This window comes from Marmota monax, unplaced genomic scaffold (assembly GCF_021218885.2).
Source record: "Marmota monax isolate L192 unplaced genomic scaffold, Marmota_monax_Labrador192_F-V1.1 WCK01_AAM20220418_F8-fsc00001, whole genome shotgun sequence".
In the NCBI taxonomy this organism is placed as follows: domain Eukaryota; kingdom Metazoa; phylum Chordata; class Mammalia; order Rodentia; family Sciuridae; genus Marmota; species Marmota monax.
The window spans coordinates 24898853-24923914 of NW_026693777.1; the positions used below are offsets into that span (position 1 = coordinate 24898853).

Sequence of the window (25062 nt, forward strand, 5' to 3'; positions counted from 1 at the left end):
AAAGACAACATTTTTAAATTAACTCTGGGAAATATAAGAGAGGTGGGAAAGAAAGGGTAGGAAATTGCTCATACATAAGTGCATATGTGTGTATATGTTAGCATATAATACTTTTGATAAAAATAAAAAATTAAATTAAAAATTTTAACCCTAGAAGGACTCACACCCAATCCTTCCCTATGGCCCAATAACAAAAAGTTTAGCCTCTGTCAAGGAAGCATTTACTCCAACATCAAAGCACATACAAATGATTCCTGATATAATTCCAAAATCAGGAGTAGAGCACCTGAGTAGAGCACACACAGTCTAACCCAGGGTTTCTCAACCTTGTCACTACTTTTTGGCCTAGATAATTTTTTGTTGTTGTTGTTGTTAAAGGGGGCTGTCTTGCATACTGTAGGAGTTTAGCAGTAATCCTGACCTTTACCCACGAAATGCCAAAAGTGCCTCATCCCTGCCATCTGCCCATCCCTAGGTATGACAATCAGAAATGTCTTCAAACATTGCCAAATGCCCTGGTGGAGAAAAATCAAACCCAGCTGAGAATCACTCAATAATAAAACGGATGAGACAGGAACAGTAATGCACTGAAGACAGAGTCACATAATGAACCCACTTGATTAACTGTGGTCTGTTGGCTCACTAATCAAAAGAAAATGAGATTAAAATAGAGTTTGGACAGCTGACTACCATTCCAAATGATCAGCAAATGTCCATAGTGAGCTATGATTTGGGAAACATGAATCTGTTATATTTCAGTTGTTTTCAGTTCTTGTGTGCCTCTTACAATGCTGAATGTTATTCATCTTGACCCTAAAGCGATCCATGGCCTTTCTATGACATCCAGACTAATTCTGGGCAAAACCAAACTAAATGAACCAAATAAAAAAATCCTAGCAACTGTCAGCTTTCCTGAGAAATGGTATGTCAAGAGTCCAACATGTCATGTAGATAGTGAATACTTTATCTTATAAACTATATAAAAAAAAATCTTTTTTTTTTCTTATATAAGGATTGAACCAGTACTGGGGATTGATCTAGGGGGACTTTACCACTGAGCTACATCCCCAGACCTTTTTTACTTTAAGACAGAGTCTTACTAAATTGCCAAGGTTGGTCTCAACTTGGTGATCTTCCTGCCTCAGCCTCCCAAGTCACTAGGATCATAGGTGTGTGCCACTGTACACAGCAGGAATTTCCAAAGGTAATTTGACTAAGCATAACTTTTGCATTGTATGTTAATTTTGAAACTTATAAAATGTAACTCCTCTATAGTTTTAGGACATTCATCCATTCATTACCCACATATCCAGCTTTTATAAAATGCCCTGTGTGTGTCAAGCACATGGTAGATGTTATAAAAACCATGGGGCTAATGATCTGAATATAAACTAAATTTCTAGGAATACAATTACCATGTAAATGCAGGAAACCCTAACTTGGTGTGTTACTTACTAATTTGTTTGGAATTTTGTCAAAAATTGATTCCTAAAGGGATGGAAAATATACACCAACATTTACTTTGTTTCTTCTTCTTTTATTTTATTGTAATGGCATTATATAATACATAGGTAGTACACTGGTTTTCTATGGATGCTCTAATAAACTATCATAAATTTGGTGGCTTACAACAACAGAAATTTATTTTTTTCACACTTCTGAAGGCCATAAGTCCAAACTCAAGTTTAGCTGAGCCAAAATCAAGGTGTCAACATGGCACACTCCTTTTTAAGGTTCTGGAAAGACTCTATTCCTTGCCTCTTCCAGCTTCTGGTAGCTGTTAGTATACCTTTATTTGTGGTTTTATCACTCCACTCTCTGCCTATGGTCACATTGCTTCTTCTGTCTGTGATCTTCCTTCTGACACATATGACTGAATTTAGAGCCTGCGAAGATAATCCTGCTATCTCAAACTCCTTAACTTAATCATACCTACAGAGTACTTTTTTGTCATATAATATAACATCCACAGGTTCTAGGAATTAGGATGTGACTGTCTTTTGGAGGGCCATTATTCAGTTCACCACAGGTACATTATAATACCTACTGAATTTTTTTTTTTTCAGGTAGTAACAGGAGCATTTAGAAAATATTTACTATAAAAAGGGAGTGTTGAAAACTACCGCCCTAGACAGTTTTAAAAACTTTTGCTTTAAAAGACAAAACAAGTTGAACACAGTAGCTCTCCCCTGTAATCCTAGCTACTTTAGGGGAGGATCATGAGTTCAAGGCCATTCTGAGCAACACAGATAGACTTCATCTCAAAACAAAACAAATGGGGAAAAAACCCCACAAAACAAAATATGGACAGCAAAAGACCCTTTCACTCCACATGTTCCATTACTAAAAATAAAAATTCTCATAAAAGAATTGTAATCTTCTTTAGGAAGAGGAAGACAGGGGACTATATTCTCTTTCTCAAAAAAAGAGACTATGTTATAGGATCCAGAAAAGACCAAAATTCTCTCTGGAAGCAACAAGTGGTGAATTGCAGTATCTACCTTGAGTCTTAAACCTCTCACTGCCTCAGCAAAAAAGCCCACATATTTTTTCCTTTTCCTTGGTTCTATTTAGTTACACATAACATTGGGATTCATTTTGACATAACTATAAAGGCATGGAATATAATTTGCTCTAATTCAGTCCCGGGTACTTCCCTTTCCCTTCTCCCTCTTCCTGTTCCCTTTATTTCTTCCCCAGCTCCCTTCTGTTTCTTTCTTCTTCCCTTACCTCCCCCCACCTTTTTCTTTCTATGATGAAAGCACCTGAAATCTACTGTCTTGGCAAATCTCCAGTAAATAATACAGTATTAACTATATTCAACACGCTGTACATTAATTTTTATATTTATGCATCATCTATGATTTCATAAACTTTGATCATCAACTCCTCATCCCTCCCACCTCCCCAGAGCCCCTATAAACTGTGTTCTATTCTTTGTTTCCATGTCTTTGACTTTTTTAGATTCCATATGTAAATGAGAACATGCAGATTTTTCTTTCTATGTCTTGCTTACTTTACTTAGGAAACTTGGAAAGATCTCTTTTTTAAGGCTGAATAATGTTACATTGTAAATATATAATTTCTTTATTCATTCATCCACTGACAGACACTTAGGTTCTTTCCACAATTTGGCTATTGGGAATGATACTACAGTTGATAGGAGAGCACTGATTATCTCTACAAGGTACTGATTTCATATCCTGTGTGCACATAACCCAAAGAGGAACTGCTGGATCCCATGGTTTCTTTTACCTGGTAGTATGTATTTTAAATTCCTCTATGCCTTTTTGTACCTTTTTTTTAAAAAAAATATTTTATTTTTTAGTTGTACACAATACCTTTGTTTTATTTATTTTCATGTGGTACCTGAGGATCGAACCCAGGGCCTGCATGCACTAGGCGAGCGGTCTACCACTGAGCCACACAACCCTAGTCCCCTTTTTTGTATCTTGATGGCTCATTTCTTTATTTATTGTATCAATATGTCTCAATGGCTTTTTTTTTTTCATTCACTAATGAGGATATTTTGGTTGCTCCCAAATTTCACCAATTGTAAATAACACTGCTGTAAACATCCATGCATAGGTAGACAGTAAGTCTTGAATTCATTTTAGTAAATGCCAAGAGGGGCATCACAGAGTAAGTTATGTTTGGTTTCACAAAAAAACAAAGCAAAAATACAAAGAAAAAAACGTATTCCAAAGTGGCTATAAATTTTACATTATCAACCTCAGATCAATCGATAAATACAAATTTCTTAAATCAGCACCACACATACAATAAACTCAATATAAATTTTATCTTTTAAGAAAACAAACCTTGACTAACAAAGGGAATGGTATTATTTGTATTTTGCACCTTACACTCAAACTCCAGATGAATATACATCCTTTGAGGAGAATGCAAACAGGATTACTCAGTCCTATTTAAAGTATTACTTTTCCCTCCTCTTTAGGATCCTATAATTTATATTCATGTTATGATTCAACTCCAATATAATCCTTGTGAGGGGTTATGGCATGATCTATCCAGTAGCAATAAGGAACAAAAATTAGATCTAAGAAATATTTAAAAATTGATTAGTAACTTGGTGACATATGAGATAAAAACTAAGTGATACCATTCACTGGGGTAGGCACACAGGAATAGAAACACATTTGAGATGTCAGAGATGAAAGGTAAGTTTAACTTCGAACACACTGGGCTTATAATGCCTATAGAACATCTAAACGGAGAGTTCCAATTATAGCTGATATGGGTATATGGAGTGTGGAGTGAAATCATCAATCCATAACTGGTCAACTATAACAGTTTACAGTATTATTCAGAGACAGCAAGGCATGAAGGTGATAAAGACTCTGGTGGGGTAGAGACAACTATGTGAGGGATAGTGCAAAGGTGGGAAAATCAAATTAAAGTCCTAGTAGGGGGTGAAGAATTGTCAAAGAGCTGGGCTATTTCAGAGAATGAGATAGAAAAGTGGAAGATGGTGGTGGCTGGAGAACTGGACATTTAAAAATGAGATTTTGGACGGCAACACCATTTTGGTAATGACATGATCAACCAAGAAAATATGACCAAGTAATAAATAGCTGAGGTAGATAGAGGATGTAATCATTGAAGAGATTCAAGAACTAAAAATATTATAATATTTGGCTACATGAACACAGAAATCATCTAAAAATATGACAGGGCAATATTGAAGAAACTAAAAGAAATGGGAGATTAGTATTTTGGCTCTTAACTAAAATATTCTTGAAATGACAGGAGATGGTATAGGAGTGTTCGGACAATAACAACATGGAGAGGAGTAGGTGGTATATACTTATGTGATTCAAAGTTGGGGGTTTAAGAGGAAGAAGATGGTTGAGAAGTAGATATGAGATATAACCAGGGCACCCATCCAATCTTATGAATGGTATGAGGGACATGGAAGGAAAGAGTGAACAATGATGCAGTGTCCTCAGAGGAGCTGAGTATTTTCTTAGGTTACGAAAAGGAAGAGAATGTTCAGAAAAGAATTAAGGACATGCAGGTTTTGCTGATTGTGAGTTGAGGAGCATAGTGGAAGGGTTTTAGGAGTTGAAGACTATAGGAAAATGAGGTCAGAAAACAGGCAACAGCTGTAATGGATGAGTCTGGGAAATAAAGAATAACTGAAGTGACTGACATATTTGAGATAAATATTATGATACTATTAATCCAAATGGTCTTGAGGCATAGGATGGTAATAACAGTGCTTGGGAAGGCTTAGGGACTAGAGTAGGGGTTTGGGCCAGAAGCATACAGAGTTCTATAATTCTCATTCCCGTCTGCTAATAGTGATGTAGAGGCCAGAAGAAGGGAGCTGAAAGTTTAATTCCAGAGCACAAGATGTGTTCCCATGGAATGGCAATAAGCCAACTGTTTCTAAGATCACAGTGTCCATGACACTTTGCAATATTTCAAGATTTTGTCCCAGTGAGTACACGTAATAGGAGCTAGCATTTACCAAGGACTTGAAATTTTATACACGTTATTTTATTCCATTTTTAGAACAATCCCAAGAGGAAAGTATTATCAGAGCCATTTTACATTCAACAAACTAAGGCTAATGAGAATAAGATACCTTATATGCCACCTCAGCTCCTGCTAGACCCAATCCTATATAAAATCCAAAACAAGAGAATTTCATGTGAAGAAATACTTTGGTTTTTAATCAAGATGAATATTTCTCTTCACTTTTTACCTCCAAAGAAATTATTTTGTAAAGACTTAAAATACCTCTTTTTCTGGATAATGATTCCAATACAAACACTGTAACTAGTTTATGATAGTCCAACAAACCAATAGCAAAAATTAGCTACATTAATTCTCTAGACTTCTGCGAATGTATTGAGGAGGGAGAGGGAGCCTACCTCCAGAGAATTACAATGACTGAGGAATTCAATCAATGGAAGACACGTGCATCAGTTCAGTACATATGAAGAACCATGAAAAAGTTAGTTCACAGACCCAAATAAGCTACAAAAGTCAAAGAAAAAGAAAAAAGAGAAAGAGATGTTTTCATTTTATATGCCCAAGAGTTACAGAAAAGAAGAGGAGGCAGTGTTAGAATTTTAAAGTTAAATACAGATGAACTAAAAGGAGAGGGAAAAAATTAACATTATTTAGATAGCTCCATTAAGTTGAATACTACTTCCCCAAATTAAATAAAACATTTTAGTTAAAGAAGACTTAATTGCCACAGAGCATTAATTTTTTAATAGAATTCATCAAAAGAACTTATTACAATGTTAAATAAACTATCACAATTCAGTGAAAGTAATTTTCACATAAATAAGCAAAATTTCAAAATTAAAATTTTAGTTAAGATTCAGCAGGATATACAAATATATTTATCTAAAACTATTATTTGAGATGTGGTTACAAACAACTTTCTGCTTTGCATTGTTTCCTAGCATTTTCATCTGTCTACACATTCACCTATGAGCAGAGACATGCATCTGTAGGCAAGATGACCAAAGCAATGGTACATATTACATTTATGAACTATGAATCCTAGTTGTTTTTTCCATTAAAAATCACACAGAGGGCTTGCTAAGAAATCTGTTTATAAAAAAAGATTGACAGGTGTTTCTGATGAATAGACAAGTTTTAGGAAAACAAACTTGACCAATGGTTTTAGAACTATGTTCTGAAGAGTTTTAAAATTCTCCAAAAATATCTTTGGATTTCTTTCACCTGTTTAAGTCCAGAATAAGCCAATTTTTGTTTGTTTGTTTGTTTGTTGTTGGGTACCAGGAATTGAACTCAGGGGCACTCAACCACTGAGCCACATCTCCAGTCCTATTTTGTATTTTATTTAGAGATAGGATCTCACTGAGCTACTTAGTGCCTCAATTTTGCTGAGGCTGGCTTTGAACTCGTGATGCTCCTGTCTTAGCATCCCAAGCTGCTAGGATTACAGGCATGTACCACCATGCTCCGCCCAGAAAAAGCCTATTTTTAAAATCTATTTTATGTATCCATTCTGCTTCTAAAAGTATGAAAGCCATACAACCAGACAGAGCTAAGTGAACTCTCCAATGTGGAAATTCAACTCCTGATTTTGGCATCAAAACTGATCTAATCCAAGGATAATAGAGACTGAATAGATATAAGACCAGACCAGGAACAATGGCTATAGGATATGTGTTAATGTCAAAAGGAAAACCTTACAAAGGTAGTTGTGTAATTCATATATTTTTATTATTGCAACTTTAAATAACTTATATATAATAAAAGTTCCAAATGGAAAAAAATATACACACATATATTGTATTAATTGCACATACTTCTGTCAATTAAGAAAAATTACCTTATTCGAGACTTGTAAGTAAAAATATCAAGCATATTAAAATAAATTCAAAGCTTTATGACCTTGCCTCCTAAAATCCTAGTTCTGCCACTCCAAGCTCTGTCTAGAAGACAGAAGGCAGGGAAGGAAGTTATAGATCTGAGAAGGTGTTCTCCTTAAGGAAATGATCAACCAAGGAGAAATAAGATCATAATGAATATTGTTGCTTCCCTGTAAGCATATGCTTTGAACACCTCTTAGGTGCCTCCCTTAATCTACTCTAACCCAGAAAACAACATTGTGCTTTGTGGTGGAAAGTAGTTAAAATGCTAGTCTCCTTCTTCTGTCCTGTGCTTGGATATTTCCCCATAGGACTTGGCCTATATAGCCTGGCTTTTGAAATTTTTCATTTCAACCACTCTATGTATTAATGGAAATTAGATTTTTTTTGTGTGTGAGTGCATGTGTGCGCATGCTGCTGTAGACTGAACCCAGGGCCTGCATGCTGAACATACATTCTACTACTAACCTATACTCTTGGCTCTAGCAATTAAGATTTGAGATATCCAATCCTATATGTAAACAGAAACTCAGGGCACTGCTTCATCAAATGAACCAGCATGGTAATTTTACTCACCTGTCTGAATACACATACTAAGCAGGAGATGAACTGAGTAAGAACCCAGGAGAGCAACCATCAGCAGCAATAAACTAAAATATAAGGGAACACATAGTCAAATCTCACCAGAAGTGTCTCTTTCTTAATGGCATCTCATTACAAAAGTAAATTTCTTTACATTCAAATGTTCACAGGAACTATCTCTGAGTTGTACAAGTATAGTAGAAATTAAGAAGATAGTTTTCTACTCTTCTTTATTTACCAAGATTTATGTAAATGAAAACTACTGCTTTTAAAATTTAAAAAAAAAATGAGAAACAAGGTTTATTAAAAAAAAGAAAACTTCCTTATTTTACATTCTTGTCTGCTGACTGCTGGTTCAGCCATTCAATGATTTTGATACTTCCCTTTTGTGACTAGTTTTGTCCTATTCTAAGCCTAACAAAAATTTTAGTTATGAAATCTCACTGTCTTTGCTCTTCCCTCTCACCCTCCTTCCCATTCCAATGATGTGGACCTCCTTACCATATCTTCATCTATAATATTGAGACCATATTTCCTAGCATCTATTAAAAAAAATTCATTCTCCAAATCAAACCAAAACAATTCAGTTAACACACTTCTAATGATGCAATTTGAAAACTGTGCAAACAATGTAATTAGTGGAGTCCTCTCAACAGCATTACAAAAAGAAACAACTACTTATTCTCAGAAAGATACTAGCAGGATCAGCTTTTAGCTATAGAGCTATCCCCAGGGGTTACTCCAATAGTTAAAAAAATTCTATCTTTGTGGTTCACTTAATACTTGTTAATAACAGTTTAACATCACCCAAAGGGACAGATGATATGATTCAGTGAGCCCACATCTATGTTAGACCTTGATATATAAAATATAATTTCTCACAGCGAACCAAAAAATAAGTCCTATAATTATGACTTGCCTACAGTGTCACATATATTTTTGTTTTAAAATTATGAAAGTCTGTGAACACATCCCACAACAAAAGCAAGATGGGATATTTAAAAGTTGATTTGTTTATCAAAAATTTTGGAATAAAAGAAAGAAAGATACCCAAATAAGTCTCTGTATTTTAAATTTTCCAGTAAAGTAAATCTACTTTTAACAGTAAAACAAAATAAACTTGAATTTCATGCATTCAATTTGCCATGGAGCTAGATGCTAAAGATAAAGTCTAGTTCTAGAGGATTTCAGGGTTTAGTGGGAAAGTAACAAACAAATTGTTATAATAAATTATAATAACATTATGAATATACACAAAGTATTGTGGAAAGCACATAAAGGCCAGAAAGCCTTCTATTTTGGGCTAATTGGCCTATGAGCTAAGTCTTAAAAGATGCAAAGGAATAAGCATAGAATACCTGGCTTCAGAAAGTGAAATGAGACTACTTAACAATAGGAGAAAGAGAGGAGATGAAGAGAAATGAAAACAGTATGTGTTTTATTTGCACTCAAAAAATTGCTATTTATAAGTAAGCTGCATAGCTGATGATATGGTTTGGACCTAAAATGTCCCTCAAAGGATCATGTATTGAAGGCTTAGTCCCAATGCAGCAATGTTGAGAAGTGGGGCTTTTGAGAAGTGATTGGATCATAAAGACTCCAACTTTATCAATGGATTAATCCAACTGATGGTCAAAATTGAATGGGATATTGAGAGGTGGTAGAAACTGCAGGAGGAGAAACCTATTAAAGTAAGTGGATTTTTGAGGGGCATGCCCTTGTGGACAGTATCTTATACCCGTGGTGCTCCTCCCCCTGCTTCCTGACTGCCATGAAGTAAGCAGCTTCTCTCTGCCATCTTTCCACCATGAGATACTGCCTCACCAAAGGCCCAGAAACAGCGCAGCCAGTAGACCACGGACTGAAATCTCTTAAATCACAAGCCAAAATAAATCTTTCCTCCTTTGTTTTCTCAGGTATTTTCACAGTGATGAAAAGCTGATTAACAGAGCTAACAAATTTTGGAGATCTAACACAAATGAGTAAGCTAAATAAGCCACCTCCTAAGGTTATAAATGGGTACAGATCAAGTTCTGTGTTTAAAATTTGCCATGCTTTTGGATACAGACATGTACTGCATAACAACATTCTGGGTTGATGAATTACATATAGAATGGTGGTCCCATAAAATTATAATGAATGTGAAATATTACTATCACCTTGTGATATCATAGCTGTCTTATCATATTGCATTCACAAGTTCATGGTTATGCTGGGGTAAACAAACCTCCTGCACTTCCAGTCATACAAAAGTGTAGCATATACTATTATGTATAATATATAATACTTGATAATGTAATAAATGACTGTGATGCTGGTTTATGCTTTTACCATGCTATAAATGTTATCTACAGTGTAATCCTACTTACATGAATAAAATTTAACTATAAAAAACAGCCTCAGACATGTCTTTCAGGAGGTATTCCTGAAAAGGGCATTGTTACCATAGGAGACAACAGCTCCATGTGTGAAACTGCCCCTGGAGACTTCTAGGAGGGACAACATATGGAGGTAGAAGATAATGATACTGATTATCCTGACCCTGTGTAGGCCTAGGCTAATTTGGGTGTTTGTATCTCAGTTTTTAACTAAAAATTAAATAGGAGAACAAAAAAATTTTAGGAAAAAAACTTAATAGAATGAGGATATAAAGAAAAAACATTTTTTGCATAGCTATACAAGTGTTTGTGTTTTAAGCTAACTATTATCTTATTTGCCTATATTATTCAGTATTGTAACATGCTATCCAGGTTTATAGCACAGGAACAACAGGTGGAATACAGCCTAGGCTAAAAGAGCCAAAAAGTTTAATTTTTTTTAAAGTTTATAGAGTAAAATGTTACTATAAGCTAAGGTTATTTATTATTGAAGAGAAAAAACTTTTTTTATAAATATATTTTAACCTAAGAGTACAATGTTTATAAAGCATATAGCAATATACAATAATGTTCTAGGCCTTCATATTCATCACCACTGACTCACCCAGAGCAATTTTTAGTCCTGCAAGTTCCATTCATGGTTTTTGCCCTATACAGGGGCATTATTATTATTATTATTATTATTATTATTATTATTATTATTATGCTGGGGATTGAATCTAGGGCCTTGTGCATGTGAGGCAAGCACTCTACCAACTGAGCTATATCCCCAGCCCCAGGTGCATTATTTTTATACTGTTTTTACTGTATCTTTTCTATGTTTGTTTAGATACACATACTATTCTGTTATAATTGCCTACAGTATTCAGTATTGTAACATGCTATCCAGGGTTATAGCACAGGAACAACAGATGGAATACAGCCTAGGTCTGTAGTACCATCTATGTTTGTATTGTGTATGATATTCACACAACAATGAAATTGCCTAAAAATTCCTCAAACACATCCCCCTCGTTAAGCAATTTATGACTGCATACAGCATCCAAGCTACAGATTAGCAACAAGGGTAGCAAAAAAATCACTAAAATCTCAGAAATAATTTTAACAGAAATTGTATAATTGTAGCTGCTGAAACCTAACTTTTTTCTTCTTAATGTACAATCAAAATGAAATTAAAAGAAAAAAAAACTCACCTAAATCCAAGGATACCTGTATTAGCCATAACATAAGGTAAGCCAAGGATGCCACTTCCCATGATGGCATTCATCAAATTAAAGACTGAGAAACCAAAGGAAACTCCTGGGGATACCTGTCTTTGAAGTTCCTGTAAGCACAGAAATTTAATAGTGTTAAATATCTGGAGAGTGAAGTTCAAATTTTGCCCAGTAAATCACTGAGAGGTTATGAAGATCATTTCCCACAAACAAGAAGGCTTTGCAGGACATGCTAGTTGCTTAATCAGAACAGGTTTTCTTTTGTTTCCTTCTTACCTCCTAGAGATATAGCTTCAGGAATCTGGTTTCCTAGGAAAATCATCTCTCCCAGTACAGAGGCCAGGTAGGCTTCAGGAAGAGACATGACTAATCTTGTGACTACAAGATAGGAATGGGATGGGGACTGAGAGGAGGAACATGGACTCAGCTCATGTGATTCCTTAAGAAACCCTGAGTCAGCTTGTGGAAGTGCTGTCCACAACTGTTCTTCCTATTACTAAGGCTGCAAAATCAAATCTTTATTTTTATACTTATTTAGTCCAATTGGAACAATGGTTAGGAATACCTTGCAGTGGCAATATAATAAATAGAAACAATTCAAGATTCTTTGGCAAGTATATCCCTGAGAATACCATGTCCCCAAATAGCAGTTGGGAGCAAAACTCTCCAAGAATTTCAGTTAAAAAGCGGAGGTGCAGGCTGTGAACACAGCTCAGTGGTAGAACACATGCCATAAGACCATGAGTCAATATATTTAGCACCGCAAAAATAACTAAATAAAAAAAGGGAAATGTTATGTGTGCTTATTACCAGGCAACCTCCATTCCTTCACCACTACAGATATCTCTATTGAGATGTTCATAGCCCTCCAATAACTAAATCAAGAAAAGAAACATCTCGTTACTCTTGCAAAGACCTCACAAAACTGGTGGAGGACACTGGAAGGCGACAAGGACACTAACAAACAGCGATGGTGGCTCAATCCCGTCGGGTGCCCAACCTCTCTCCACTCAGTGCTGCATCTCTTCCACCTGAGCCGGTACAGAAAGAAAACTTAAACTTTTCTCCCTAGAATGTGGGAGGTTGCCGCCACACTTGTAAGCCTCAGGATCTCATCTGAGTCTCGGCTGCTGCCTTTGGGACCCACTGGCAGGCTCCAACTTCATGCCTCTCCCCACGCCTCCCCGGTCTTTTCCAGTTCTTATTTGGCAGGCACTTAAGGGGTGCTGCAAGGCGTCAGCGCCGGCGCAAGAGCGGAGCCCACTTACGTTGCTTAGCAACGGGCTCAACTCTTCGGCTGCCGCCACCTCTTCAGATGGCTGGGAAGAGACGAGCCAGCCCTGCTCAGCGTTGATGCTCCCCCAAAACGCCTCCATGTCACTCCTTGGTGTACTACCGGGTCCATCCGCGTGCCTCAATTCGTGCTCTACGCTCCAGGCGTTAATCGCTCCAGAGGCGGGGTTACGGGCCCGACCCTTCCGGGTTCCGGAACCTCACTGGGGCAAGGAAGAAAGGAGCCACTCGTCGTGATTTGATGACGGTACCCCTCCGCGGCGATCAGTGATGACGTCACGTCTGCGACCCATTTTCGAGCCGCACCAGAGCATGAGGTGAGAGGGGGCTGGTCTTCAAGCCAGCTGCCAGAGCGACCCTGGAATTGGGAAGGTGCAATTGGTGAGGTGGCAGCCGCGGGACCCTTGATAGTGCAGCCCTGGGGCGGCACGTCGCCTTGGCCGCTGGAGCGCGGAAGTGCTGCGAGGCCACCCTGCCATCCGGTTTAGCTTAGGTTCGAGTACTGGGTAATAAGCAATCTGCTTAAAATGCTGTTTTATACCAACTTTTAGCCACATTTACAAATGGGACAACGGGACTCAAATTTACCAAGCATCACCCACCTGGTTAAAAGTGCTAGACGCAATTTAAATCCTGAGTGTGAGGTTGAGGTTTGACTTTGTCGCTTTACAGGATTCTGGTGCCGGGCCCTTTCCCCTTACAATTACTTGTTTGCTATTTTAGAAAACAAAGTGAATGACAGTGTTTAAAACATTCAGGAAAGCCCCTTGTCCTCAAAATACGTTAGACTCTGCTTTAAAGTTAGGACATGTGGCAGTAAAGCATGGAAGACAAACAACCTAACAATATACTGTATTAGGAACACAAGCACTAAGGTCAGTCTTACCTGGTTTTAGTCCTTGCTCGGCTACTTACCAGCAAAAGACTTTGAGTGAGTTAACTTACTTCTGAGCCTTCGCTTACGCAGGTCTTTTACAAAATGAGGATGCAACCCTACACACCTCCCGATATTTAATAATATAGCATCTGATACAATAAGCACCCACAAGTGTATCCAGTAGCACTATATTGCTATTGGTAATATCGTATATAATAACCATTTCATCTAAACATGACACTTTGAGTCAAATATCAGGCTTCCAATCCCAAATGCATTCTGTAGATTCAAAGGCTTATTGAGTATAGGGAGGCAGATGGATCACTAATGATGTAGCATAATGTGGGATGAAACTCCACATTTTTTACTATTTATAAAAGTCATATTCTGGAAAAGATAGTATACTTCTCCCATAGGTTGTTTTATTTATGAGAATTTAGGTTATTTGAAATTTTTAATAGTTTTATCTCAAAAGTCGTTGTGAATGTGTTCATTTGTAGCTTTGTGGTATTTTTAAAATGGATTCTTTCTTTCTTTCTTTCTTTCTTTCTTTCTTAAAGAGTTGTATGGAGGCCATTTATATTCTCAAGAAGACTTCTGAAAGTGGAAAACTGTAATGCAACTGTATCAGAATTGCTGATCCCACTAGCATGGATAACAGTGACACAAAAGCTTAGGAAAGTGCCTGATATTTTCTTTTGGGGTCAAAGAAAAAGATTCTCAACCATGCCAGAAATAGAAGCAAATAAAAGAGACTCTGAGTTATTTTCACCACCTTCTGATGTTCGAGGAATGATGAAACTTGATAGAACAGCTTTTAAAAAGACAGTCACCATTCCAGTGCTTAAAGTGAGGAAAGAAATAGTCAGCAGAGTGATGCGATCCCTTAAAAGGGTAGCACTGCAGCGCCCAGGCATAAAGCGGGTGATTGAAGATCCAGAAGATGAAGAAAATAGACTAATTATGTTGGATCCCTATAAAATGTTTACTTGTGATTCCTTTGAGAAAGCAGAACTCAGTACTTTAAAGCAACTTAATGTCAGTCCACAGATTTCTAAATATAGTTTGGAACTAACTTATGACAACTTTAAGTCAGAAGAAATCTTGAGAGCTGTGCTTCCTAAAGGTCAAGATGTGATTTCAGGGTTTAGCCGAGTTGGACATATTGCACACCTGAATCTTCGAGATCATCAGCTCCCTTTCAAGCATTTAATTGGTAGGTGAGTTGTAGTGATATTCATGTACTAGAAAACAAATGGCAAATTCTATTTTCATTTCTTAATTTTTTTGAAATGCCAAATTATAGAAGCAGAACAGTTTATCATTGTAATTTTAAGCCAGATCTCCAGCCACATATCTTCTTCTGAGGGCCATTTTGGAATACCCTTTCCCGAGTCAGCAGTCTCTACATGCTGGTCCAGGTTTTTATGTACACCAATACAGAAAAATTTGTTCTATCTTGAAAAGAATTCTTCCTTTTGGTGCACAAGACTATTAGGCCCTTGGTACAATATTCAGTACTAAGTTTCATGAATTTGAGTATTGTATCGCCAAAAGTACAACATTGCTTACTTTATGTGTTCGTTGATTCAACTAATTAAACCTCTTCTATATGTTACTCACCATACTTTTTTTTTTAGTGTTCCTAGCTTTTTAGAAATAATGTTTATGTGTGTCCTGTATCTGTAGCTCCAGGTTTAAACTTGAGACCTTGATTCTTTAGGATAAAAAACAGAAGACTAATCAAAATTATCCTTATCCTTATAGAAATATTTGATGTCCATGCATTTTTCAGATTACTTAAGAATAAGAGTAATTTTCAGAACTTCTGGGAATTACTTTCAGCTTTAAAAGGTGTGGTATACAGTACTTTGCATGGGTAGAATTTTAGAACTGTGCTGCTAGGCATTTCCTTTGTTTTTAATTGATGAAAGGGATTGATAATGCCTAATGGTAACATAATAAATACTTAAGCAGATCCTTATAATTGTAACTGATATCAAGTGTAGGATTTCCTATAGTCATTGTCTACCCTAACTCAAACATTACTATCTCATTTCTACTTTTAACATCTCATGAAGAGGCACTCAAAATTTAAAAAGAAATATTTCCATACAGTAGTAATTTTAAACCTTTTATCATTAGAACTTCAGAATTACTTTTTATTTTTAAAATTTCATTCCTCATTTAAAATAAACCTGAATACTCGAAAATTGAGTTCAGTTACCTGAAGCAGAATAGAATAAAAGTAACAATTGATTAGAGTTAGATATTATTCAGAATCAGGTATCTAATTATTGGGAAGATTAAGACAAATTCTGATTGTATTTCAGCATATTTCTGTTACTGAGTACTTTTTACTAACAAATTATCTTTCCTTATGCAATGAGGTACAGATAGATATATAGATTATGATAAACTTTTGAAGTGCTGACAAAAAAACAGACTTCAGTTAAAAAGCATCAATATGCCATTTCTGATGTACTTTATAGCTTTTCTGCTGTGATATTACAATTGAAGTAAATTATGTTTTATTTAGATAACTCTAAAGAGTCTTATTGTTGTTGGAAACATTGTTTTGCTGACGTAGATTTCCAAAGTGGAGGCACTGGTTTCAAACCCACAGTAAAACAAACATTTGGTTTGAGGCCAGTGGGGACAGGCAGATGTTTTTGCTGGTGTTTTCTGAGACCATTTGTTGCCAGTGTATTTGCATCTCTTCTTTCCATTCTTTACAATTCCTATGGTCTACCTTTTTTGCTCACTTGATGTACATTTGAGAAGATTTAATAAAAACATGGAAAAATAAGCCAGGTGTGGGTGGCCTATGCCTTTAATCCCAGCTACTTGGGTGGTTGAGGTATAAAAGATGGAAAGTATGAGACCATCCTGGACAATCTGGCAAGACTTTGTCTCAAAAAATTTAAAAAAAGGCTGGAGACATAGCCGAGTGAGCACTGCTGGGTTCAATCCTCAGAAATGGAAAAAAAAAAAAAAAAAGTACCCATATATTTTTTGTATTAGAGACTGTCAGATATTAATTTTAGTAATCTGTTGAATTTTTAGAATTGTATGCAACATTACACACATTATAGTTTTAAATCTTTAAACCGAAGGAAAAGACAATTCATTTAATATTTCCACTAGCTTTTGTTCTGCAACCAGCAGGTTATTTTTATTATGAATTTTTCATCTTTTAGGCCAAGTTATGATTGACAAAAATCCAGGAATCACCTCAGCAGTAAATAAAATCAATAATATTGACAATACATATCGAAATTTCCAAATGGAAGTGCTATCTGGAGAAGAGAACATGCTGACCAAGGTACAAAATCTTTTGTTTTTTTCCTAGTATGGTGTATATCAAGAATAATGTTTAGAATTGTAATAGATGAAAAAGATTTAAAGTATTTATAACATCAAATATTAATAAGTTGAAGATTGTGTATATTTATGTACTATTGATGGAATGATATTCACAGATAAAGCCTTTTCAAAGGAATTGGTTAAATCCAGTGGACTACTCCATCATTAAATATTTTTTATCTCTGTAATTGTTAAAATAAATTGCCCATTGACAGGTTAACTGACAAAAAAAGCAAGTTGTAGGATAAAGACATATTTAAACCTTCCTGGTTACACCCAGAGATACTTTTAGTTGGCAGAGACTTGCAAAAACATTTCCAACTCTGGAACGTTTGATGAGGTTGGAAGGGCAACAGAAATACGTTCAAATTTGAAATTAAGGTCCAGGAAAGGCGGAGATAGAAAATATATTTTTACTGGATTTATATGTTAGGAACTTTCTAGTCTTTGATTTTTTTTCCTCAATAAAATAAGGATATTAACAATGGCTGAGTCATATTCCATGATTATAATTTTATTTTCTGTTTTCAAACGTGTCTGTGATAGACCCAAAAGAAACTACTTTTGTTCAAGACTCGGCACCACTGTATGTATTTAGTTTAGCCATGAAAACTCAAATTTGGGAAAAGAAATAACAATATGGGAATGATTACTCTATAAACTGGCTCTCGTTTATAGACATGAAATTTGCAAAGTTCAAATAACTGTCTAAAAATAGTAAAGTACCTCAAAACTTAATGACACAGCTACCATTGCCTCCCTTTTACTAACTGAAAACTATAAAAAAAGGAAAGCTTGTTTGCTATGCAGAATTGCTATCTACAGTTTAGTTTAGCTACTTATAAAGATGTGTGTGTTGTGTTGTTTTAAATGATGTTTTTTCTCTCCATCTATGACATAAGAGTCTAGTTAAACCAGTCAGCCAGTTGGCCTTTCTGAAAATTTCCTCATGTGATCTGGAAATGACTCCATGGTCTTTTGGGATTGAGGTAGATGACTATTTGATAACTTTCCTCATGAAAAAGTCCAATTCAAGATATTAACTGGCCCCAAGAATAGCATAAACACCAGAATTCTAATTAAAGTGCCTTTAAATGCACTGTTACTTTTCTAATAGTAGTAAATTTAAATGTGTGTGTGTGCTCATGTGACTAGGCATACCTTTCCAAAATCAGTGGCTGGAATTTAGGACCAAGCAGATTGACTAAAAACATTATATGACTTTTTCAGGTTCGGGAAAACAACTACACCTATGAATTTGATTTTTCAAAAGTCTATTGGAATCCTCGTCTCTCCACAGAACACAGCCGTATCACAGAACTTCTAAAGCCTGGGGATGTCCTATTTGATGTTTTTGCTGGAGTTGGGCCCTTTGCTGTTCCAGCAGCAAAGAAAAACTGCACTGTATTTGCCAATGATCTTAATCCTGAATCCCATAAATGGCTGTTACACAATTGTAAATTAAATAAAGTAGACAAAAAGGTGAAAGTCTTCAACTTGGATGGTAAAGACTTTCTCCAAGGACCAGTCAGAGAAGAGTTAATGCAGCAGCTGGCACTGCCAAAAGAAAGAAAACACTCTGTCCACATTGTCATGAATTTGCCAGCAAAGGCTATAGAGTTTCTCTGTGCTTTCAAATCACTTTTAGATGGGCAGCCATGCAGCAGTGACCTCCTTCCCATAGTACACTGTTACAGCTTTTCTAAAGATGTTAATCCTGCTAAAGATGTTCAGCAACAAGCTGGAGCAGTGTTAGGCATTTCCTTGGAAGCATGCAGTTCAGTTCATCTAGTAAGAAATGTGGCCCCTAACAAGGAAATGCTCTGCATCACCTTTCAGATTCCTGCTTCTATACTCTACAAGAACCAGACCATAAATCTAGGTGAGAAATTTCTGGAGAATTTAATGAAACTATAATACCTTGTAGCTTTCTTTGGGATACACTATTAAATTTGGAAATTGCTTCTAGTTCATTATTTTGGTTCACACCCCTTGCCATTCAATTTTGACTTGTTTCTCCAAATGTTCAGTTAAACAGAATTCTATTTCATTCAAGTAATAAATCCACAGGAATGTTATTTCATATCTAAATTGGCCATATTACAATTCTTAAAATGCCTGTATTTTTTAGTAGTACTTTCAACTGTTAAGTATCTTATCTAAAATATGTTTTCTGTTTTTATTACAGAGTATGGCGAAGATCCACCTCTTAAACGGCAAAAGACAGATAATGTCTTTTCAGAAGGAAACACACAAATTGCTTCAAACACTTAATTGTAAATGTTTTTCCCATCTGCCCACTAGACTTATATGTAATGAAATACAACTTATGTGATTTCATAAAATTGTAGCATTCCTTTACTACTTAACCCTTATACTTTACCCTGCTATTTTATAAACTGTCACTAAATTAAAATTTAACTAAATGTACTAACTATATTTTTATCTAAATTATACTATGTAATTATTTTATAATCTAAATTACATCTGTTTATCCGTTAAATACACTTAAATATTGTCTGTCTTAGGAAGTCGTTTTTGAAGATAGAGTAATTGCTATCTACCTAGGAAGGTATTAATAACACATTTTAGTCATATTTAGTGAAAGAGTATAGTTATTTTACGCAAGTACTTCTCTAGTACTGGTTATCACTATAAAAAGTCATTAAAATATGATATTACTTAGAGCACTATAAAGAGTCATTAAAATATGATATTACTTAGAGCAGGGACACACAAATCACATTCTATAGGCTGAATCTGGCCCACCACCTGTTTGTAGTATTGGTTCGCCACCTTTCTGGCCTTCAACCTGAGATTCAAATGGTTGCATTTTGTGACATGTGAAAAACATGAAATTTGAGTTTCAGTGTACATAAAGGTTTTTTTTTTTTTTTAATATTTACTTTTTTTAGTTGTAGTTTAACATAATACCTTTATTTATTTCTTTATTTTTATGTGGTGCTGAGGATCGAACCCAGGGCCTTGCATATGCTAGGCGAGCACTCTACCACTGAGCCACAACCCTAGCCCGTACATAAAGTTTTACTGGAACATCCCCTACTCATGTTTTCATACTGTCTATAGCTACTTTCTTAATACAGCAGCAAAGTGAACAGTTGCACCACAGTCTTACCGTGACACATCTTCATATTGTTGCTTACCACACTACAAATCACAGTGACATGGATGTAGTAACTCAACATTTATGCCATATATACAGCCCAGCCACAAACTTTTTTATTATCAGTACATACTTATATCAGGACAAGAAAAGTGGACTTGGAATGTTGTGCTTTGAAAGCACAGTGGAGTGTGAATTATTTCAACACTGAATTAGATGACAAAAATCTATAGCTAACTGAAAACAATACAATATGCATTACTACCACCAGACAAAGCACTTGTCACAGTTTGATCTTTCCCAGAATGTTCTGTAGTTGAAACACATAGCATGTATCCCTTTCAGGAGTGAATTAGAACCCTTCTTTCTTGCCTAAATGCACTGAAATTCAAAACTGTTTTGAAACTCAACCCAAGAACTGTATGCTGATGTTAGGCTGGAAAGTACATGTATAAATGATGTTCATATCAACCCTTAATTAGACAGAATATATTGTAATTATAAAGAAAACAATATTTAAATGCTTCAATTAGTATTTTAAATCTTACCCTTTTCATTTAGAGTGGGTAAATAAATGTGTTATTATTTCATTATTTAAATCTAGGCTCACCTTAAACTTTCAGATGTGATCTCAAGTAAACTCTTGATGAAACCATTAGAAAATAACAGCTAGAAAACTCATTGGGTACAATTTTTAAAATTTTGATAACTTTTTAACAGATTCTTGCCACCTTAATTGGATTTTTAAAATTATTTTCTTACCACCCATGGACCACCAAAAGATAGCTTCTAAGAAAAGCTTTTAGAAGAAATATTTATGTATTCCATTCTTTTAATACCTGCTTTAAAAAGAAGGTAGTTGTTAGCAAAACAATTTCAATATAATGACTTTCTCAGAACTTCTCAGGATATCAACAAGATCATTTAGTTCATGTCATTTATGTCCCATAGAAGGTCAAGATACTTGTTCTTCAAACCTTCCTAGAAGTCTTACGAAGTCTTACGAAGTCTGACTACCCAGACCTGGTTTTAGCAGAGCTGTTATTTATATACTTGACAGTTTAACAATTATGGACTCTGGAGCCTGACCACTTGGGTTCAAATCCCAGCTCTGCTATTTTTATGTTGTATTGACTCCTGGCAAGTTACTTAACTTGCATTTCCTCATCTGTTAAAATAGGGAAAATATTAGCACTGTTGTAAGGATTAGGTAATACATAAAGCAGGGAGAAAAGTGCCTGGCAAATATGTAATACAGTACTTTGTTGATCATTTCTGCTGTAGTATTACAAAATGTTAAAAGGCTGGGGATTAAAGAGTTGAAAGATTTGTAAAGTTTTTGTGTTTGAGAGGAAATCATTGGAAGGGAAGGAGATAAGCCCATCTGTTTAGAATATTTCTGTTGTCATTAGGTTATCTTTTCACAATTCCATTTCATTTAATAGGTCAGTTAACTTCTAAGGCAGGCTCAAAGTCAGTCTTTAAAGCCTTTGAAATGTTTTTATTAGCCTTTGCAATGTTTTATTTGAATGATCTCTTTTTTTTTGTGCCAGTAGGGATTTAACACAGGGGTGTTCTATCACTGAGTTATACTCCCAGACCTTTTTAATTTTTATTTTGAGACAGGGTCTCGCTAAATTGCCAAGGCTACCCTAGAACTTGTGATCCTTTTGCCTCAGACTCCAGAGTTGCTGGAATTAGGTGCAGACCACTATGCCTGGCTCATTCTCTTTAAATAGATTTTTTTTTTTTGCAGTTGAGCGCAGCAAAGCCTAAACTGTGAGTTTGATGTTCTCACTATTCTTTGAACAGATTTATAGGTTGTAGTATAAAAAATAAATCTTCCATTAGTCATACCTAATAGATAAAAGGAATAGGACAGGCACCCTGGTAGGGTATAGCTAGAATTGGACTTAGATTAAAAACAAACCAACCTGTTCTAATTCTGGCTTTCTATTAATTTGTGCATATGATCTTGGCCTAGTCAATTTAATTAATACCTTGGTTTTCTCATTTTATCAAAGACAGAAGTGTAATTAAGATAAAAATGTACTCCTGAAATTAATCCCTATATAAGGCAGTGTTGTGACACACAAATATTCCACCATAATATAACAAGTCTTGTTTTCCGTAACTTTTGACCCATATAATTGACTTCTATTGTGATAGTGATATGGCAGGAGATCATTTAATTTCTTTGATGCTATGTTCATATGCAGTGGCCTATGTAACAGATTTATACAAGGTATCTGAGATACTGCAAATGTCCATCCTATTCACAATCAAACTCTAAGCAAAACCTGGGTATAATAAAAGCCTTTGAAGTTATCAATGGGAAACTACATCAGAGCCTAAATTTACACATAGGTAAATTTCATTTTAAATGTATGTTTTCTAGTCTCTAACATTTCGACATAAAATGAGCTCACATTGGAGGTGAAAGGTGCCATTTAAGTATTAAGTTTTAGTAACTTACTTCTTTGAATCTGTCATTAAAGCAGGTTAATGTTAATGCTGTGATCTGGTTTATCCTGCATATGCCTCACAGCTGGGAACCATAACACCTTGATCAAGGTTTCCCTCACTTTTCACTGCTGAAAACAGGCCCTGAATTCTTAATATTAAGGGAGTAACATTATCACAGGTCAGGTTTTACTTGCCACAACCTGCTGGTAGAATGGAATATATCCACTTGTCTGGACTGGTATTAAGAAGACATTAGAAAAAAAGAAATTTTATGAGAAGAAATAATAGACTTGGATATTAACACTGAATGTTGTAATCAAAATGGCATTTTAAAATGTGTTCAAGTAAAACACTGCAATAAAAGAAAAACCACAAAATGTACTATAAAGTCTAGCTTTATTTTTAAAAAGATTTTACAAGTCTGTCAACCTTAAACATACATAGGTGAATTATTTATTCCTCTCATCAGATGAGAAGCAATGCCTCAATCCTGTCAGAAAAAAAAATAAGTAAAAAATAAATCTTTTCACAGATAAGTATTTCCTATATTTCTCAGCTTAGTTCTGAAATTTTCTCTTTGTAAATACTTTAACACAGCTGCTAGTGATAGTCCTGTTATGCAGCTGCATATGGCTATAATTTTACAAAGTCAGCTTTTTCTAGCCCCCTGGTTCGACTCCATGGTCCAAATCTTACAAATGGAGAAATAAAGGTTAACTGGGGTGCCAGAAAAGCCCACTGAATGCATCCTGTAGCGCTCTGTGACAAGCAAGAGAAGAAGTATAGCCTCCAGCAAGGTCCTGTGGAGAAGCAGCTCTGACGTGGCTTAAATACCTGGGGGGGGGGGGGGGAGAAACAAAGTATAACACTGATATAAAAAGCACACACAAATTGGTAACATTTTACAAAGCAAGAGCAAAACTGATTTCAATTTTAAAGAGGAATTCTGAGACCGAAATGTTCAGGCTTTTTATAAGTGGATCATTACCTTTCAAAAGGAAACACAGTATACATGGAGTGTCTACACTACTACTTAATTACAGAGCAAAGCAAATTACAGTAATATTTAAAAGCAATTCTGAAGGTTTCAGATAATACTTGCTATTAATATGTTCACTGCTTCACAATTTTCAGGACTTATTTGTTGGCTTTTGTTTGGACACCTAACAAATGCTCTATTTCTGGCATACTCAATAAATACACAGTAACAAAACTCTACCATAGTACTAATATTTTTGCATAAACGCTTTAACGCAAACTCCTAAATATGTTTAAAAAAATGGGGTAGAGGAGAGAGAACACACTGGTTCCTTCAAAATCATGTATTTCAAAAGTATATTTTCTTCTTTGTAGGAAGAGAAACCTTAGAAAAATCACATGTTCAAGAATTTTTTTTTTTTAACTCTTACACTGAGTCTGAGATCAAAATAATGTCTCAAATAATAAGTACAGAAGAGTCTTTTGGCCTCAAAAAAATAGACATAATTTTTCTTCAACTACAAGCAGTCTTTTCAGCAATTAAAACTTTTTTACCTTGATGAAAATAGATAAAACAGGCCTAAAAAAAAAAAAAAGGACAATCCTAATTGGAGGTACAACTATTTAACATGACTATGAACACTACTGGAAAACAAATATTTATAGCATTGCTTTAATGTCTGGTTAGGAAACCACATTGTTTCTTCAGGTCTCAGGAAGTAAAGCAGCTTCACCCATTTTAGAATTATGGGTGTAGCAAATGAATAAATCAGGTACCAGAACATTTTAATACTTTGGAACATTTTCTACTCATTCATTCAAACTTCCTGTGTGTCAAGATCTTAATGCATGAGCAACTTATATTTCTAACATAATAAGTTGGTATTTTATTGTATCCATATTTAATAAGCTTGTGTGAGTGAAAAGTATATGGCAACATAAGAGACCAAATAGAAAAAGTGGACAAAATAAGATGCAGGTTAAGCTTCTGAAATTGGCTAGAATTTATTCATAATACCACAAATTAATGTGTTAATTCTTTGCTACTCTGCCAAGGGTGAAACAAGAAAGGGGAAGGGAGAAAGGAATATTTATTGAGCAATGATTTAAAACTATTTTGGTACTATATTTATAGCAGGACAAAATATCTGCACATTCATCTCCAAAATTTGTATACTTATTTTAAAAAAATCACTATATGCTTTTATATGTAACCTTTATACACATATTATTGTAGTAAATTATTTTAATTATTTTGAAAAAATGTGCTCTTCATATTAAAATATTATAAAATATGTATAAATAGATAATTCAAAGGATGAGACAAAAAATTTAGATAAAAGTTTTGATATTTCCCCACATCCCATCTTACATACTCTCCTAGGATGCATCACACTTTGAA

The 25062-nt window shown here is 35.2% G+C and overlaps 3 protein-coding genes across 6 annotated transcripts in view; 1 reads left to right on the forward strand and 2 right to left on the reverse strand.

The window, feature by feature from the left end:
- Positions 1–12957, reverse strand: part of Slc38a6 (solute carrier family 38 member 6) — a 64285-nt gene extending 51328 nt beyond the window's left edge. For 2 of the 3 annotated variants that reach the window (XM_046461133.2, XM_046461132.2), the window contains exons 1-3: positions 12825–12957; positions 11536–11666; positions 7959–8032 (exon numbers count right to left, since the gene is read on the reverse strand). In XM_046461133.2, the coding sequence (XP_046317089.1) occupies positions 7959–8032; positions 11536–11666; positions 12825–12932 (313 nt within the window). In that variant the 5' untranslated portion in view covers positions 12933–12957. Of the gene's footprint in view, positions 1–7958; positions 8033–11535; positions 11667–11832; positions 12754–12824 lie in introns of those variants that run through there. The other variant, XM_046461135.2, reaches the window with a different exon arrangement.
- A 31-nt stretch (positions 12958–12988) lies between these two features.
- Trmt5 (tRNA methyltransferase 5) lies at positions 12989–21551 on the forward strand. Of its 2 annotated transcripts, none has more exons than XM_046461131.2 (5): positions 12989–13166; positions 14287–14942; positions 16927–17051; positions 18323–18974; positions 19281–21551. In XM_046461131.2, exons 1-5 carry the CDS (start codon positions 13120–13122, stop codon positions 19364–19366), a joined length of 1566 nt encoding a protein of 521 aa, XP_046317087.1. In that variant the 5' UTR covers positions 12989–13119; the 3' UTR covers positions 19367–21551. The 2 variants fall into 2 exon arrangements, with proteins under 2 accessions (XP_046317087.1, XP_058440593.1); XM_058584610.1 differs by lacking the exon at positions 12989–13166 and adding an exon at positions 13212–13230.
- A 1510-nt stretch (positions 21552–23061) lies between these two features.
- The window catches only part of Mnat1 (MNAT1 component of CDK activating kinase), a 239691-nt gene continuing 237690 nt past the window's right edge, over positions 23062–25062 (reverse strand). Inside the window, exon 8 of the mRNA XM_046461149.2 lies at positions 23062–23516. Coding sequence (XP_046317105.1) covers positions 23396–23516 — 121 coding nt within the window. The 3' untranslated portion in view covers positions 23062–23395. The remainder of the gene's footprint in view (positions 23517–25062) is intronic.